This window comes from Physeter macrocephalus, chromosome 18, assembly GCF_002837175.3.
Source record: "Physeter macrocephalus isolate SW-GA chromosome 18, ASM283717v5, whole genome shotgun sequence".
In the NCBI taxonomy this organism is placed as follows: domain Eukaryota; kingdom Metazoa; phylum Chordata; class Mammalia; order Artiodactyla; family Physeteridae; genus Physeter; species Physeter macrocephalus.
Window position 1 is genome coordinate 65,375,039 of NC_041231.1, and position 15,812 is coordinate 65,390,850.

The 15,812-nt window shown below is 38.5% G+C and overlaps 1 protein-coding gene across 4 annotated transcripts in view; it reads left to right on the forward strand.

Annotated features, from left to right (window-relative positions):
* DST (dystonin) overlaps positions 1 to 15,812 on the forward strand; it is a 512,931-nt gene that overhangs the window by 266,256 nt on the left and 230,863 nt on the right. For 2 of the 4 annotated variants that reach the window (XM_055079784.1, XM_055079785.1), the window contains exons 6-9: positions 3,223 to 3,312; positions 3,846 to 3,944; positions 5,572 to 5,649; positions 7,307 to 7,399. In XM_055079784.1, coding sequence (XP_054935759.1) covers positions 3,223 to 3,312; positions 3,846 to 3,944; positions 5,572 to 5,649; positions 7,307 to 7,399 — 360 coding nt within the window. The remainder of the gene's footprint in view (positions 1 to 3,222; positions 3,313 to 3,845; positions 3,945 to 5,571; positions 5,650 to 7,306; positions 7,400 to 15,812) is intronic. The other 2 variants (XM_024121802.2, XM_007107817.4) reach the window with 1 other exon arrangement.

The following is a 15,812-nucleotide window of genomic DNA, read 5'->3' on the forward strand; positions in this document are numbered from 1 at the left end:
GGGGCACGAACCCGCGTCCCCTGCATCGGCGGGCGGACTCTCAACAACTGCGCCACCAGGGAAGCCCGCCTTGTTTTTTTTAGTTGAGGTATTATTGACAGATAACATTGTATTGGGTTCAGGTGTACATCATCATGATTTGATATTTGTATACATTGCAATATGATCACCACAAAAATCTATAGTTACGATCCATCACCAGACAAAGTTACCTTTCAGGATTTATTCTCTTGGCAGCTTTCAAGTATGTGCTACAATATTATTGACTATAGACACCATGCTGTACGTTACATCCCCATGACTTACTTATTTTATAACTGGAAGTTGGTATGTTTTGATTCCCCTTTGCCTGTTTCACCCACTCCCCATACCCCTTCCCCTCTGGCAACCTCCATTCTGTTCTCTGTATCTATGATTTTTGTTTTGTTTCATTTGCTCATTTGTTGATTTTTAGATTCCACTTACAAGTGAAATCATATGGTATTTGTTCTTCTCTGTCTCACTTATTTCACTTAGTCTAATTCCCTCAAGGTCCATGTTGTTGCAAATGGCAAGATTTCATTTTACTGGCTGAGTAATATTCCACTGTGTATATATCACATCTTCTTTATTCATTCATCCATCTATGGACATCCGCTGTCTTGTTTTCAAGTAGGCCCTTAGGCTTATAAATTCAAGCTCATGGCTTGGAATGAGACCAAGTGAATTCTTACAGTGCTCTAGTATGTGAGTAGAAAATTAAGTATTAGTACTCATTTCATAAAGTTGTTTTCTGCATGCATGTGTGTCATGTATGTCATAGATTTGTTCCTGAAAAGATCCTTGGAAATTGGTTCATCTCTGAAATGTAATTGAGTACTTCAGGGGATTGTCATTTAATGGTATTTATTGAATGGAAGGTAAATATTGAGTTGGCCAAAAAGTTTTTCCGTAGCATCTTATGGAAGAACCCGAACAAACTTTTTGGCCAACCCAATATTTAATGGAAGGAATAATCTCTTTGTAACTTATTTGGATATGTATAGATTTTCTAAATAAGGATTGCCTGAAATGTGTTATGATATGCTCTTTTTTTTAGAAAAATGAATTATTCATGTTTGAGCAGCTCAGCTTTCTATTGCTGTTGTATCTTGTGACACCAAAGAGTCAGCTGATATTCCTTGGGAATTAGGAAATCAAAATAAAAATGTCAGCTTGTGAAAATGGGGACACTTGGTTAAAAGTAATTTGTTTCAGTTTTCCTTGCCACTTTATAGGTACTATTGGAATTAGCAATTACTTAGAGCTGTTGGGCCCGAGTTTAATGCCTATATTTCTTGTAATGATGCATAGATGGATAATTGAATATTAAATTAATGGAATATTAAAAGGTTCTGTGACTTAGGCAGAAAGTCCCAAAATACTGTTATAGGAGGTGGTAAATTTGATATGAAACTCTTAAGGGAAGTTTTTTCTTCACTAATCAAAAATATTTTCTGACAATAAAACACACTACAAAACATGTAGATGGTCAGTTAAGATAATAAAATTTTGCTTCTTTTTTAGACGCAGAAGGCTTACCCATCAAAGGCTTGCTTCTAGTTTCCATTAGGCCCTTTCTTGCTGGTTGCTCTGTAGTCAGAGAGTTTTGACTATACTTTGGATCTCTGTATTACTTTCTGCTGTATATTCACTTGACATTTTGCAAGCGCAAAGGAGTTTGACTCATGTGTATAAACCTCCAGAGTGTACCACACAGACAGAGAGCCTGTAGGGCTGTGCCCAAGTGATGCAAGGGGGATGCTGGTCTCTGCCTCTTTCTGGACCACTTCCTTGATGCCTTTCCTGAGAGCAGCGCAAAGTAACGCAGCCCAGAATCGCCCAGAGGTGAAAACGTGGAGATGAACCAGCCCACTGTGGGACAGCCATTCTCACAGCCTACTCTGTCCTTGTCTGTCTGGCAGACACCTTACAGTGGGCCAAGCATTCATTCACAGGAAGTGTCCCTGCGTGGCCAACTAGAAGAATTTTGGGGAAATCTTTGGTGGTTTGAGCTCTAAGATCAGAAACTTAAACGAGGCCTGTTAACTTGCAGCTAGTGTAAATGTGGTTATGAAAACCCTCCACTGGGAGGGATAAATTAGGAGGTTGGGATTAACATATATACACTACTATGTATAAAATAGATAATCAACAAGGACCTACTGCATAGTACAGGGAACTCTGCTCAATACTCTGTAATAACCTATATGGGAAAAGAATCTGAAAAAGAATAGGTATATGTATATGTATAACTAAATCACTTTGCTGTACACCTGAAACTAACCCAACATTGTAAATCAAATTACTTCAATGTAAAGTAAAATATTAAAAAAGAAGTTATCAAAAAAAAAAAAAAGAAAGAAAACTCTCTACCGCAGGAAGATTTAGGCTGTGCAGAATTTTGGACAGAGGTCTTATGACCTCACATATATGAATTTTTAAAAACCTTTTATTTTGAAATTATCATAGACTCACAGGAATTTTCAAAAATAGTATACAGAGTCTCATGTACCCTTTCCCCAGCCTACATCTGTGAATTTTTAAAGTGTGGAGTGTGTGCCTCTGGCATCCTGGATTTTGTGGCCCAGAGATTAGGAAGACCAACCGGGGGATAAAAACTCACCCCTCTTGCTGAGGTGGCTTTGGTTGCTGTATCAGGAATCATGATTCAGGTCAGGGCATTGCCTGTATTTTGGAAATTGTAACTCTATGTAGTTGTCCAGATTTTTATTTATTCTGTTGTGTTAAAAATTTAACAGTTTTACTTGTATGAATTATTAATCTGAAATTTACTTTTTTTAGGTTTTTTTTTTTTTTTTTTTTTTTGCGGTACGCGGGCCCCTCACCGCTGCGGCCTCTCCCGTTGCGGAGCACAGGCTCCGGACGCGCAGGGTCAGCGGCCATGGCTCACGGGCCCAGCCGCTCCGCGGCATGTGGGATCTTCCCGGACCGGGGCACGAACCCGCGTCCCCTGCATCGGCAGGCGGACTCTCAACCACTGCGCCACCAGGGAAGCCCACTTTTTTAGTTTTTAAATTGTATTTTTTAAGTAGTAAGAGAATACTAATATTTTTAAAAACACTACATTAATGAACACATGTACATGAAGGAATGTTTTCTCCTTGTCCCCTTTCTTGTTTGAGTCTTAAGGGTGATCTGGGTTCTAGGACCGAAAATTTTAAATTGCTTTTTTCTGCGTAGGTTCGAAAACACGTGAATGATCTCTATGAAGACTTGAGGGACGGACACAATTTGATCTCTCTTTTAGAGGTTCTTTCAGGAGACACCTTGGTAAGTTTTAAATTTCATAATTTATTTTGAAGAACATGTAATCCTTTTTGCATATGACTAATACGTTTTCAGCACAGACTGTTCAGAGTTTTGCAGCATTCGTCTTTTGAGCTGCTGTGAATTCTGCCTGGAAAAAGAGTTCTGGTTAGATTATGAAGCATTTTCAGACTTTAAATGATGTGCATTTGGGAGATGGAAGTACTTTGATGACCTTGCTTATATAATGAATTCTATAATTAAAATACTACTTCTGTTCTTTTTTACCTTTGGGTTTTTTGTTTTTTCTTTTCTTATCAGAAGTTGGATGCATAATATAACCCCCTATTAAAAGACTCACAAATAGCAAGGAAATAAGCATCACTTTCTGACAGATGGTCTAACCCCTCCACAGGCGTCATCTCCTTTTTTGTGAACATTTCTCCCCCTTCTTGGTTACCTGGTCTCCTTCATTAAGTTCTGTTCATGCTCTTCTTTTCATTTCTGGTCTGTCTTGTGTCTTTGCTGTCCTGTCTTCTGTCTGTTATATTCATTAGCCAAGGGAACGAGATTTTTTGAAGACCTTACGATTGGTGAGTGCCACAGAAGCATGCGAATATGAACAGCATGAGGATGTGGAGGATGAGGATAAGGGGGTAGGTGTCGGCCCCCGTAACTCCACTAACCTAGCCTTACATGCGGTGAGCGCTAACACGATAGAGTAACCCACGGGTTTGGGCTCCTTTTTAGAAAACTACAGAAAGGACCAAAACCCACAGGGAGATGGATGTGTGTGAACCAGCAACTTGGACAAAGGACATATTTTCTCTTTAAATTTATTTCTGTATTTCTGTGCACTGCATGGTATTTGAACATATGTGCTTAAATTACAGGATGGCATTTGAGCTAAAGAAATTTATATACCTTTTGTATAAGTATGGAAATCTTACAACCAGCCCACTAATTTTAATGCAAATCTGTTCCACTTCTGAAATTAATATTTCCAACATAACTGTCTTTTGTTTTATTTGAAGGAACTTATGGACGTTTATTTAATGTTTAAGATTATACTTTAAATCATTCCTACTGGCAGTAGGTATTTGAGGGACATTCTTTACCTACCTTATATGTCTCGTTTTATTTAGGGGGGAATATTTAAAATGCTAGAATCCTGACAGAGCTCACAGAGCTGTTTAATCCAGTGACACTCAACTGACTCAGCCTACCTTTGCAAGACAGATGTGCTTCTTTTGTCATCATGTCCCTAGAGCCCCCTGATTTTATTGGGATTTGTGTTTTTGTGGATCCAGTGGGGAATTCATCACCATCATTTCTCCTGTTATATGGAACTTATTTTCCCATTCTGTGGTCTGCTGTCTGTTTTAATTCTGCTGCCTTTGGCTTCAGCAAACTATTCATGTTTGAGCAGCTCAGCTGTCAGTTTTCTTTTTTCTTTTTTTCCCTTTGGAAGATTTTATGTGGTAAATTTCAGCTCCATTCTTTGTATTTTTGTTGAACATTTTCTCAGGTCTGTTTCCTTATGTTTTCCTTCTGCTAACTTGTGACATTTCTTAAGGGAAATGGTATCAAGGAAAAGAGTTAACGGTTTGTCAGTTTTCCTGAGACAGCAAATCATCATGTCCATCCCCAAGCAGTGTAAAACTATTATCGAGTCCAACCGATTTTGTGCAAAACGAAAATAAAATAAAGAGGAAATATATTACATGGCCCTAATTGCTTTTCTATCTTCCTCTATCATGGCTAAGTAAACCTCCACTGTCTTTCTCCTTCTTGGTGATTTTTATACTAACTGCATGTTACTTTACCTCATTTTCATTAACATGCCATACATATATAATTATAAAAACCTTCTTGATTTAAAGTTTACTAAGAAGGCAAAATGGGGAATGGTATTTAATTCTTTTTGTGCATCTGTAGCTAAATAACTGTAGGCTAGAATTATAAGATAGTGAATATGAAAAGTGTATATGTTCCGTGGTATTTTCTCTTTTTCTTTCGTTTAAATATTTGGAATAAAAGATCAGTTTAAAATAAAAAATACTCAGAAAAATCCCAAGTTTAAATTCAATCTCAGATAATGCAAAAAATTTAAAATATCATTAAAAAATTTAATGGATCTACCCGAGCAGTAAATAATGTTTTGACATATTAAGATGAGCATACAGTATATTTATATAGTATATTCAGCATACGTGTATTTGGCATGATCAGTGGTATCAGAAAATACAGTGTTTTTTATACCCTGCATTTTTCTATTCTTAGCCCAGAGAGAAAGGTCGGATGCGTTTTCACAGACTACAGAATGTACAAATTGCACTTGACTATTTGAAAAGACGCCAGGTATGATGTTTTTCAAAGACTGTAATCATATAAACATACGTGACTGAATAAATATGCATAAGACCATGTCAGGGAATGAAAAGGTTGAATTTGACTGTGAATTATAATCATTAAACTTGTGCTTTCATGAGACAGATGTTTTAAAATGTTTTTAAACATTTGTTCCAAAGAAAAGGAGGTTAATAGTAGGTGTAAGTGGCTACATTTCCATCTGAATAGGAGCTACTGATTTTCCTTCTGTTGGAACTGGAATGCTTTTGCCTAGGAATTTAATGACATTTTAGTAGCAACAGAATGTTAAGAATGTCTATGAACAGTTCTGAGTAGTGGGGAGACAATACTTTATTTTTTATTAAAATTACCTTATTTTTATAAAAGGTAGTTTACATAATACTTTTTAAAAACTTTGCATATATATTTTTAATACATAGTAGTGAGGAAGCAATAGTTTATTTTTTATAAGTAGATACAACTGGATGATCTAGAAGTAGTTAAAAATAAAACAGTTCTGACAACAATCCCCGACTGGCTTGAGGTTTCAGAAGAAATGGTGGAAAAGAATGAACAACGTATTGGATTTGATCTTGATTTGGTAGCATTGTGTATTATAGAGATATAAGGCAAATAATTGGTAATTTTCAATTAGTAGAAAAAGGAGGAGTCAAAGAAACTCAGGATAATTGAAAGTTACTGAAAACAGTGAGAAATCAGAGGTGGCGACAATTTCGCTTTTTAATGGAGTAGGAAGAAGAGAGGAGAAGGGGGCAAGGAGGAGCAGGAAACACTATCTGTTTATTAGTCCTTCGTTTAGTTTATTATGAGCATCAAAGTGCTTTTAGTTATTAAATTCTAGCAAATACTCAGTGCTTATATTTTAAATGATATTGGTATTTGCCTTACTATTCTTAATTCTAGTGGAAGTTTATAGAAGGACTAATGGTTAATTATGTCTCCTTGTTGAAATATTTTTGGCAGTGATTTGTCCAGGAAGTAAAATGTTAGGTATCATTGTCTTGAATTCATGATAGATATTTAATTCTTTTACCAGGAAGTAAATGTTAAATATCATCCTTACATTTATTTACCTGAATGCATAATTGGACAGTTGATAAGCTTTAAGTCTGATTATTGTATTATTTTTAAAGTTTTGAACAGTCTTCCAAATGTCCAGTGAGTTATTTAGTTACTTATCTTGGTAGTAATCTATGGTAGACAAACAGAATAATAATGCTAGTTTTTTTTTTTTAAACACTATAACCGAAGTGTAAGAAAGTTGTTAAAACTATTTGATAGTTCAGAATAGTTTCCTACTTAATTGTAAAATAACGCTTATTTTCAAGACAAAATTATTTCTAATTTAAAAATCTTAAGTATTTAGGACTTGTCGCTTGAATTGTGTTTTTGTTTTGACAAGTGTACTTCTAATACTTGCCGTAGAAGACAAAACCAAAATAATATTGATTTTTTTCCTTTGTAGTTCCTCTATTATTTGCAATCTAAAATGAGTGGGGATGGGGGTAAAACAGTAATTTAAGGATTACTGTTATTCAGGCTTTTTTTTTGTATCTGTAATTTTGAATCACTTTTATGTAGGTAAAAATAACTCGTGCTGGTTTGAAAAATATTTTGTTTTATCTCTTCTTCACATACAAAACAGGTGAAATTAGTGAACATTAGAAATGATGACATAACAGATGGAAATCCCAAATTGACTTTGGGATTAATATGGACAATAATTTTGCACTTTCAGGTAAGCCTGATTTTCTTAACTGTCATTTCTTTTAGCCTCATTGCTAGTTTTCAAGTGGTTCATATGAAGGGTGAATTATGCATTCACATCCAAAGGAGGAAGATAAATTTCAGGCTTTCTTTCTTTCTTTTAAAATTTAATTTTAAATTTTATATTGGAGTATGGTTGCTTTACAATGTTATGTTCGTTTCGGGTGTACAGCAAAGTGATTCAGTTATACATATACATATATCCATTCTTTTTCAAATTCTTTTCTCATATAGATTATTACAGAATTTTGAGTAGAGTTCCCTGTGCTGTACAGTAGGTCCTTGTTGTTTATCTATTTATATATAGTAGTGTGAATATGTTAATCCCAACCTCCTAATGTGTCCCTTCCCCCACCTTCCCCTTTGGTAACGGTAAGTTTGTTTTCTAATTGGTAACCTGTAAGTTTGTTTTCTAAGTCTGTGAGTCTGTTGCTGTTTTTAAATAAGTTCATTTGTATCATTTTTTTTAGATTCCACTTATAAGTGACATCATATGACGTTTAGGCTTTGTTTCTTATACAATATATTTGTATTGTTCCTCTCAGTAACATGCTGCTAATGAACTTGGCACCCCATTTCATGTTGTTGAAAGCTTAAAATACTTGTAATCTCAGTGTTCAAAGACAGAGATTCCCATTTTTTTAATGTAGCCACATTTCTTTGTTTATTGGCCAGCACTGCCTGATTTAGATACATAAAAGTTTTATGATTCAATCCTTATTTTGAATGGGTTTCATTGATATTACAGTTTCTCAACTATGCCAGCTGTTTTCTCCTAGTTTTATAGACACTAGGTGGCAGTATCGTTCTCATAAAGACATCTCTTGAACTAGAACCATCCATGTTTCCTGTACAGCTGCACTTTCTCAAACTAGGTTTAAGGAGAGTAAAGGCAAATGTATTAACTATGAATTATTATCTAATTACCAGTGCCAGTTTAAGGCTGATATTGATCTTTGGTTTTTATAAAATGATGCATTAAAAAAAATCATCTTCATTTGATTTAAGGTGAGTCCTAGTTTTAGAACTGGCTTTGGGTTTGTCAATCCCTTGTGTGACCACGCAGCATTGTGTGTGCAGCATGCAGAGCCTGGCCTGTAGTAGGCACACAGCGGGTCTTACTGATTGACGGCTGTGTGGTGGACCTTGCAGGAGGAAGAGAGAACTTGCCAACTTCAGAAAGGAGCTGGGGTTTTGGACCAAATTTTGGGAGGAAGGAGACTTATTTCTAATCTTTAAAAAATTTGACTGGGATACAGGGTTTGTAGGAGAATGGTGGAAAATAATGTAGTCAGGGCTCATTTGGGAACAGGATAAATCTGGCAGGGATGGACAGGTATAGGAAGTAGAGTCTTGTAGGTTCCAGGACCTGGACAGGCAACAGAGTTGCAGCGGTAGGAATTCGGAGGAGGAGACCCAGGTCCCAGGAGACCAGGTAACCAGGTGTCAGCCTGCCAGACGACAGGGCAGCTAATACAGGTGAATGTCCACTCAGCTGGGCTATTGATGGCTGGGAGATCCAGTATCAGGAAGTGGAAGCAGGACCCTCATTACTAGAGGACCCCATACTTAGGGGACCTGGGGTACTGAGTACTTATCCAAGGCAGAGATTTGGTCATGGAGCCAGACCCCAGACCTTGTTACCAGCACAGGTGAAGTCTAGCTAGAACTGGCCAAAAAAGCAGATTTCACATGATGTTTCTCAGCAGCTTTCTCAGGGATCCAGAACTTATAGGGTTGAAAATGCAAGAGCCCCATATAGGGAGGTTAGAGGCCTGTTGGATGGAACCAATCCCTTCGTTACTGACAGCTGGTGATACAGGCTGAGTCTGGATTTTGAAGGTCAGAGTGGGAACCCCTGTGGGGCACACCCAGGCTCTGGAGGGAGGGAGAGCTGAGTGTCATCGTTGGCTCTTTTATCTGTGGCCATGAAGGCATCGAGCAAGTCACCTAACCATTCTGTGGGCTCCAGTAAAAAAAACCAGAAATGATCACAGGCCATAGTCAGGGTTATAAGCTGAGAGGCTGAGGTGGTGCCCTCCGAGTGGAGTGATAGAGGCCAGGCAGGACTCAGATGGGGAAGAAAAGTTGAATCCAGGCGGTGGTGTTTTGAAGAAAGAAAGGAAGGGACTTGGTGACGGGGCGTGGAGGATGAAGGAGGGGGATTAAAGATGGCTCTGAACGGTTAAGCCTGGGAGATATGAACCAGTAATGGAGGTGAGGGGAAAGGGAAAGGTAATGACCTTCTGCGTGGGTTTGACGTTCGGGTGGGATACCCTGGGCCTCTGTCTGCTGAGCAGCTGGAAATGTGTGAGCAGAGCAGAACTGGGGAGTCAGAGGTACAGGTGATAAACCTGGGAGTTTCCAGATTACAAGTGGTCCTTGAATCTGTCAGAGAGAAGGGATCTTCAGAGGATCCAAGGAAAGAGCATGTGTGGAGAAGAGCAGAGGGCAAAGGACAGAAATTTGGGAAAGGCCCATGATTAGGGGTGCAGGAGGAAGACGTTCCATCTGGGGAAACAGAAAAGAAACAGTTGGAGACCTCTGGCTGGCAGCTGGCATCCATCTGGCAAAACCTATCTCTAATATCAGTGAGCATCTCCCTTTTTCTCTAACACCTTCCTGATCCTACAACACTCCTCTACATCCCTCTTTTTATTTATATTGAGATAGATTCATCACGGCCCTAGATGATAGTCAGTTTTACCAACATTCTCCCAATAGATAGAACAGCATTCTTCATTTCTAATTGTAGTAACAAGAAAACGTAGTATTGACGAAACCAAGGGAAGATAATTGCAAGTAGAAAGGAACGGTGAGCAGTGTGAAATGCCACCAGAGAGCCTGAAAAAGTTAAGATTGAGTACGGGTTAGTAGTTTTGTCTAGGAAAAAGACAAGACATTGGGGACCTTGGAGAAGATCCCCCCAAGTTCCTGGGAGAAGAAACCAGAAAGTAACAGACCAAAATGTGAGTAAATGGTTGGAAATTAAAGGCAGTATGGTTAGACCCTAAATTGAAAGAATTGTAAAGCAAAAGATCATTCAAAAAAGAATTACATATTAAGAAAGCTTTTTGGGGTTCAGGTGTCTTTGGAGGACAGAAGAGGACTAGCCACAGAAGTATCAAAGAAGTTTTGTTTCTTTTTTTTAGCATTTATTTTATTGACGTATAGTTGATTTACAGTGTTGTGTTAATTTCTGCTATACAGCAGAGTGATTCAGTTATATACATATACACATTCTATTTCATATTCTTTTCCATTGTGGTTTATCCCAGGATATTGAATATAGTTCCCTGTGCTATACAGTAAGACCTTGTTGTTTATTCATCCTCTATATAATAGTTTGCATCTGCTAATCCCAAACTCCCAAGAGTTTTGCTTCTTAATATGATCCTGTGGCATATATTATGAAATCCAGTGTATTTTAGGACCTGAGTTACAAGATATTATGACTGTTAAATTATCACCAGTATTTAAAAGTTAGACCAAGATTTATTTAAAATGAAACATATAAATTTTTTGGTAAAATTAAAATGTTCCTTTTCATTTAAAGAAATACTTTTCTTAGTCTTATGATAATTTAAGATTAGAACTATTTTACTGGTTATGCCAAGACAGAGCCTTATTTATTGATTTAAAAATATTAGAGCATTGCAAGTTGAATATGTTACAGAAGGTAAGCATTATCAATATAGTAATCCTGTATTATTTACCATACGCTAGATCCAGAGATACTAATTGTTACTGACCAGGGTTCTTGGCCTCCTTAATCAATAGAAATTGACTAGAGACCAAACAAGAAATTCAGGCAAGGCTTTATTGGGGCCCCTGCTGCAGCAGGGGGAGCGAGAATAAGCAACAGGTTCCCTTGCTTGTTCTTGTTCCCTGAGGCGGGGATGAGCTTGTTCCTTATACTGGGTGAGGGTAGGGGTGTGTCCAGGAGTCCGGCCGGAGGGGTGGCTTGGGTGACGTTGAGTGCAGGGGGCACATGCTGTACCCTGCTTTTTGCTCTGGGCTCTTCAAAAGTGGCAGCTGGGTTTTTTGGGCTCTTTGTATCTTTTGTCCAGAATTTGCCCCAACTGCAAAATGCACGCAGTTATTTTTAGTCGCATATAGTTTCTTTGTATTTTGTTGCTGGAGGAGAGGTGTGTCCAGGTGCAAGCACTGCAGCACTGCAGCAAAGCCTGTCTCATTCAGATGATGAAGTATATTGTTCTATTGGGAGACTGCTTGTAAAACCATCTATAATCTGGGGTGATGAGTCTATCACAATACAAATAAGAATAGGGGTGTAGAGGAGGGTGTGTTGTGGTAGGATTAAGAAGGTCTTAGAGAATAAAGGAAATTATCAGTGATAGGCTTTGCAAGATGAATGCCAGTTACCAGGCAGAGACTGAAGTGGGGCCATTTCTGGGGGAGGGAGCAGTGTGCAGTGGCCTGAAAATGGGCATTTGCTGTGTTTGGCAGGGCGGGAAGCAGTTGCAAATCACTGGTTTTGCCTCTATCATTGTGTTAGTGCAAATACCAGCCATTATACTTTGAAATTCTCTTGAATAATGTTCCATTGCCAATGAAGACATTGAAAATCAAATTAAAAAGAAACAAACCAACAAACCTGAAGCTTTATTTTTACCAGCTTGTCTTCTAGGATATTCAGTTTTTTTTCTGTTGGAGATTAATTTCCCCTTGAAATGATTAAGGAAAACCTCACCATGCACGTCTGTTATTGACAAATATCAGCCACATTGCTAACTTGACTATTTAATTGAATATTTTTATTTAGAAAAATGAGTTCCATCTTTGATCACTCGAAAGACAGCCTAGAGAAAGGCAATTATCAATTTTCTCTCCTTTTTTAAAAAATAAATTTATTTATTTTATTTATTTATTTTTGGCTGCGTTAGGTCTTCGTTGTTGTTTGATCACTCGAAAGACAGCCTAGAGAAAGGCAATTATCAATTTTCTCTCCTTTTTTAAAAAATAAATTTATTTATTTTATTTATTTATTTTTGGCTGCGTTAGGTCTTCGTTGTTGCCTGCAGGCTTTCTCTAGTTGTGGTGCACTGGGGCTACTCTTCATTGTGGTGTGCAGGCTTCTCATTGCAGTGGCTTCTCTTGTTGTGGAGCACGGGCTCTAGGCGTGCGGGCTTCAGTAGATGTGGCTCCTGGGCTCTAGTCAGCTTATGCATAAGACTAGTCATGCGATACTAATTTCCTTTTTACCATATTGATGACTCAGTGTTAGAAATATGCACACTTTAGGTCATCGGGTTCCATACTGATTTATTATGTATACACCATGGCCCTGGTAAAACTGTGTAATATTTAACTAGGGTACAATTATAAAAGTTACAAGTAAAGTTCAACTGCCTTAATTCATGTATAAGTACACACAGATGTTTCTTTTGGCTAAGAGTTCCATGCTTTAAATCATAAAATTTATCAATTTCCTCATATGAAAATCCTAATGATCATGAAAAGAGAAATGGCTTGGAAATTTGTCATATGAGAAATATGACAAACTATTCGAAGAGATTGATTTCAGAGACAATTTGAATAGAGTGTTTTAGGCATTTAGCATATATTACCTCTCCTTCAGCTATTGAATCATCCTGTTCTTTTTTTATGGCTGCTATTTTTGAATAAGAGTCAGTACAGTTTATAGAGGTTTTTGAGCCCTTTTTTGGGGGGCAAGTGCCAACATTAGTTTGTGTTTCTTAAGAAAAAAAATTGTATGGTGGAGAATGTCTGAAACTAAATTTGAAAGGCACTTTGAAACTAAGTTTGACTGGGATTTGCTTTCTGTTTGTGCTCATGTTTGCTGAATCACCAGTCGTTCCAAAGGTTAATTCAAACTTTGGTAGTGTAACTGCATTTCAGAAAACTGAAAGTAAAGGAAGGGTCAGAATTTTTTCGTGCCATAAAGTTAAGGGTTTGCCTTGAAAGCTCATCAGTGTGTCATTTGACAGTGAGCAGTGATGTTTGTCTAAGAGGATTGGTGGCCAGAAGTAAGCCACGGGGTGTCTAATGAGACCCAGGGACCGGCTGGGCAGGATGCCACGGCATTTCTTGCGGGTGCCTTTCTCATAAGCAAAATGGCCTCATGCTAAAAAGGATGGTCATGAAGTCTGAGGAATTAGACTGCATGGAGATCTGAGTAAGCCCTGGCTTTTGAAATGAGTGACACCGAGCAACTGTGATTTCCTGCACATCACATGGGGAATGTCTGTGGATGTGTCCGAGCGGAGAAAGAAGAACAATATTTAGATCCTGCCAAAACTCCTCTGAGCCTTGAAAAACATTCTGCGGGAAGAAGAAAATACTTTAGAAGAGAACCGACCAAGAAAACTGTAGGTGACACAGAGTCAGGAGAGCCAAACCCTGAAAATGAAGGGAAGAGGAGCAGAATCCTGCTCTCCAGGGAGCAGGCAGCCCCCTGGTCCAAGGGGCTGGTGCAGGAGGGATGTGCCAGCCCCAGCCTCACTCTGGAAGCGGGTGTCCAGCATGAGACGGTGAACAGTCGGTGTCACCCTGGGAGCCCTTCTCCTCCTCAACACCAGGAAACAGAAGTCAAAGTTAGTGAACTAGAGGAAAGGATTTCAGAAAAAGACAGCACTCCCTACTGTGCAAAGAGGAAGGACCATTTCGATGATGTCAACCCAAGAGAAAGAACATTCCAGAGAAGAACTGATAGTTTTTCTTTCCGAAAGGCAGCCAGCTTAAATTCCTTTCACTATGGTACAGAGAGAGTGCTTGAAAAAAGTGGGTTTTCTGAAGACCCATCCAAAAATGACTGCGGTGTTCAAGAAAAGCAAAACATGGAGAGATCTTGCCCTCGTGCAACATGTCATTTCCAGTTTGAAAAAAAGAGATGTCCTTCCCTCTGTGATAACGTGTCCTTTCCTTCCAAGGACACAAGTGGAAAGGAGGTAAGTGCAGCACAGACCCTGAGTTTAATGTGTAAACAAGGACCCCAGGTGCTCACTCCTGGCTGAGGTTCTGTAATTTGTCCTTTGTAAACATTCTTTTCATATTCATTTATGTGAAAGCTGTAGAGTTCTTGGTGCATTTCATTTGTAGCCTTAGGTTTGATTACTATGATTTTAGTTTTGGTGGTACATTCTTTAATCCCACCTTTATTTCAAACCCTATACATTTTTGTTACTGTTGGAAGACTTAGTGAACCACTGCTCTAAGATAATGCACGTCTTTTGAATTTCTGTAGTTCATGTGTCTTGACTTTTCCGATGGACTAGCCTTTGGAAACAAAAGTTAAATCAAAAAGCAGTTATGACAAGACAGATGTAGGGAGGAGATGCTACAATGATCAGTCAGTCCTGACCTGCTGATCTGTAAGTTTGATTGCTGATCCAAAACCCCAATTCTAGTTCTCTGTCCATTTCCATACACAGGGACACTGACATAATTGCTTTCAGTTCCGTGTGTGTATCTGTGTGTGTGTGTGTGTGTGTGTGTGTGTGTGTGTTTTGCGGGTGACAGGCACAGATGAAACTGCCCAAATCTATTCTGTCTCTTTGTTATGTGAGTTACTCCCCGGCCAAGTCTAAAATCAGAACTCACTTGGGCAGCGGGTCATAGGAATCTGAATATGACTCAGACTGCCAGGAAGTTGTGATCTTTATTCCTAACATGGATATTTAGCTTTAGACAAGTTGCTTCTCTGGGATTTTTACTTGTCTTTAAAATGTAAGTGAATATTGATTTACTTGCCTGAGAAGTGCATCACCCAAGCAACGTTCTGTACATGGTACCACTTGGCAGCTGATGGCTTTTTCATTTAAGCTGTTCCTAACTTTGCCTTTTAGGAAAAAATCTGGACGTAAGTGGTATATGGAACATGAAACATTCATGGCAAGGCCGTTGTATTGCTGGGCAGAGATCCTTGGCCCAGTGGTCAGATGAGGTTTTAGAAGGGTCTGGTTGTGCAATCATCGTTGGCCTTGGCCGCTGGTCCTCCTGAAGCTGGTTCTCCTGTTTGTATCCACCAACACGCCTTGCCAATGTTATGTCGTGCATTCTATTTACATTTTACAGTGGTTACATTTAAAAAGAAAGCATCCGGTCTAGGCCTTGTCTATGTAGGTCTGGCATGAAGGTCAGTGAAAAAGAAAGCCGCTTGGCTGCTGTGTGTTTATGAATGTAACCACTTGCTTTGCTCACATATGTTTTCCATCTGTTTTTGGCATAATTTGGCTTCAAGTAAGCCTCACATGTTTTCATTAGTGGAAACTCATAAAATCTGTTTCCTAGTGGTGCATAAGCCTTTTTTCCCACTTGTATTATACTCATGCCAAGGATTTTACCCCTTCTTTCTACTTTGTGTAGCTAATGATTTTTGAAACTTCAATGGAAAATACATG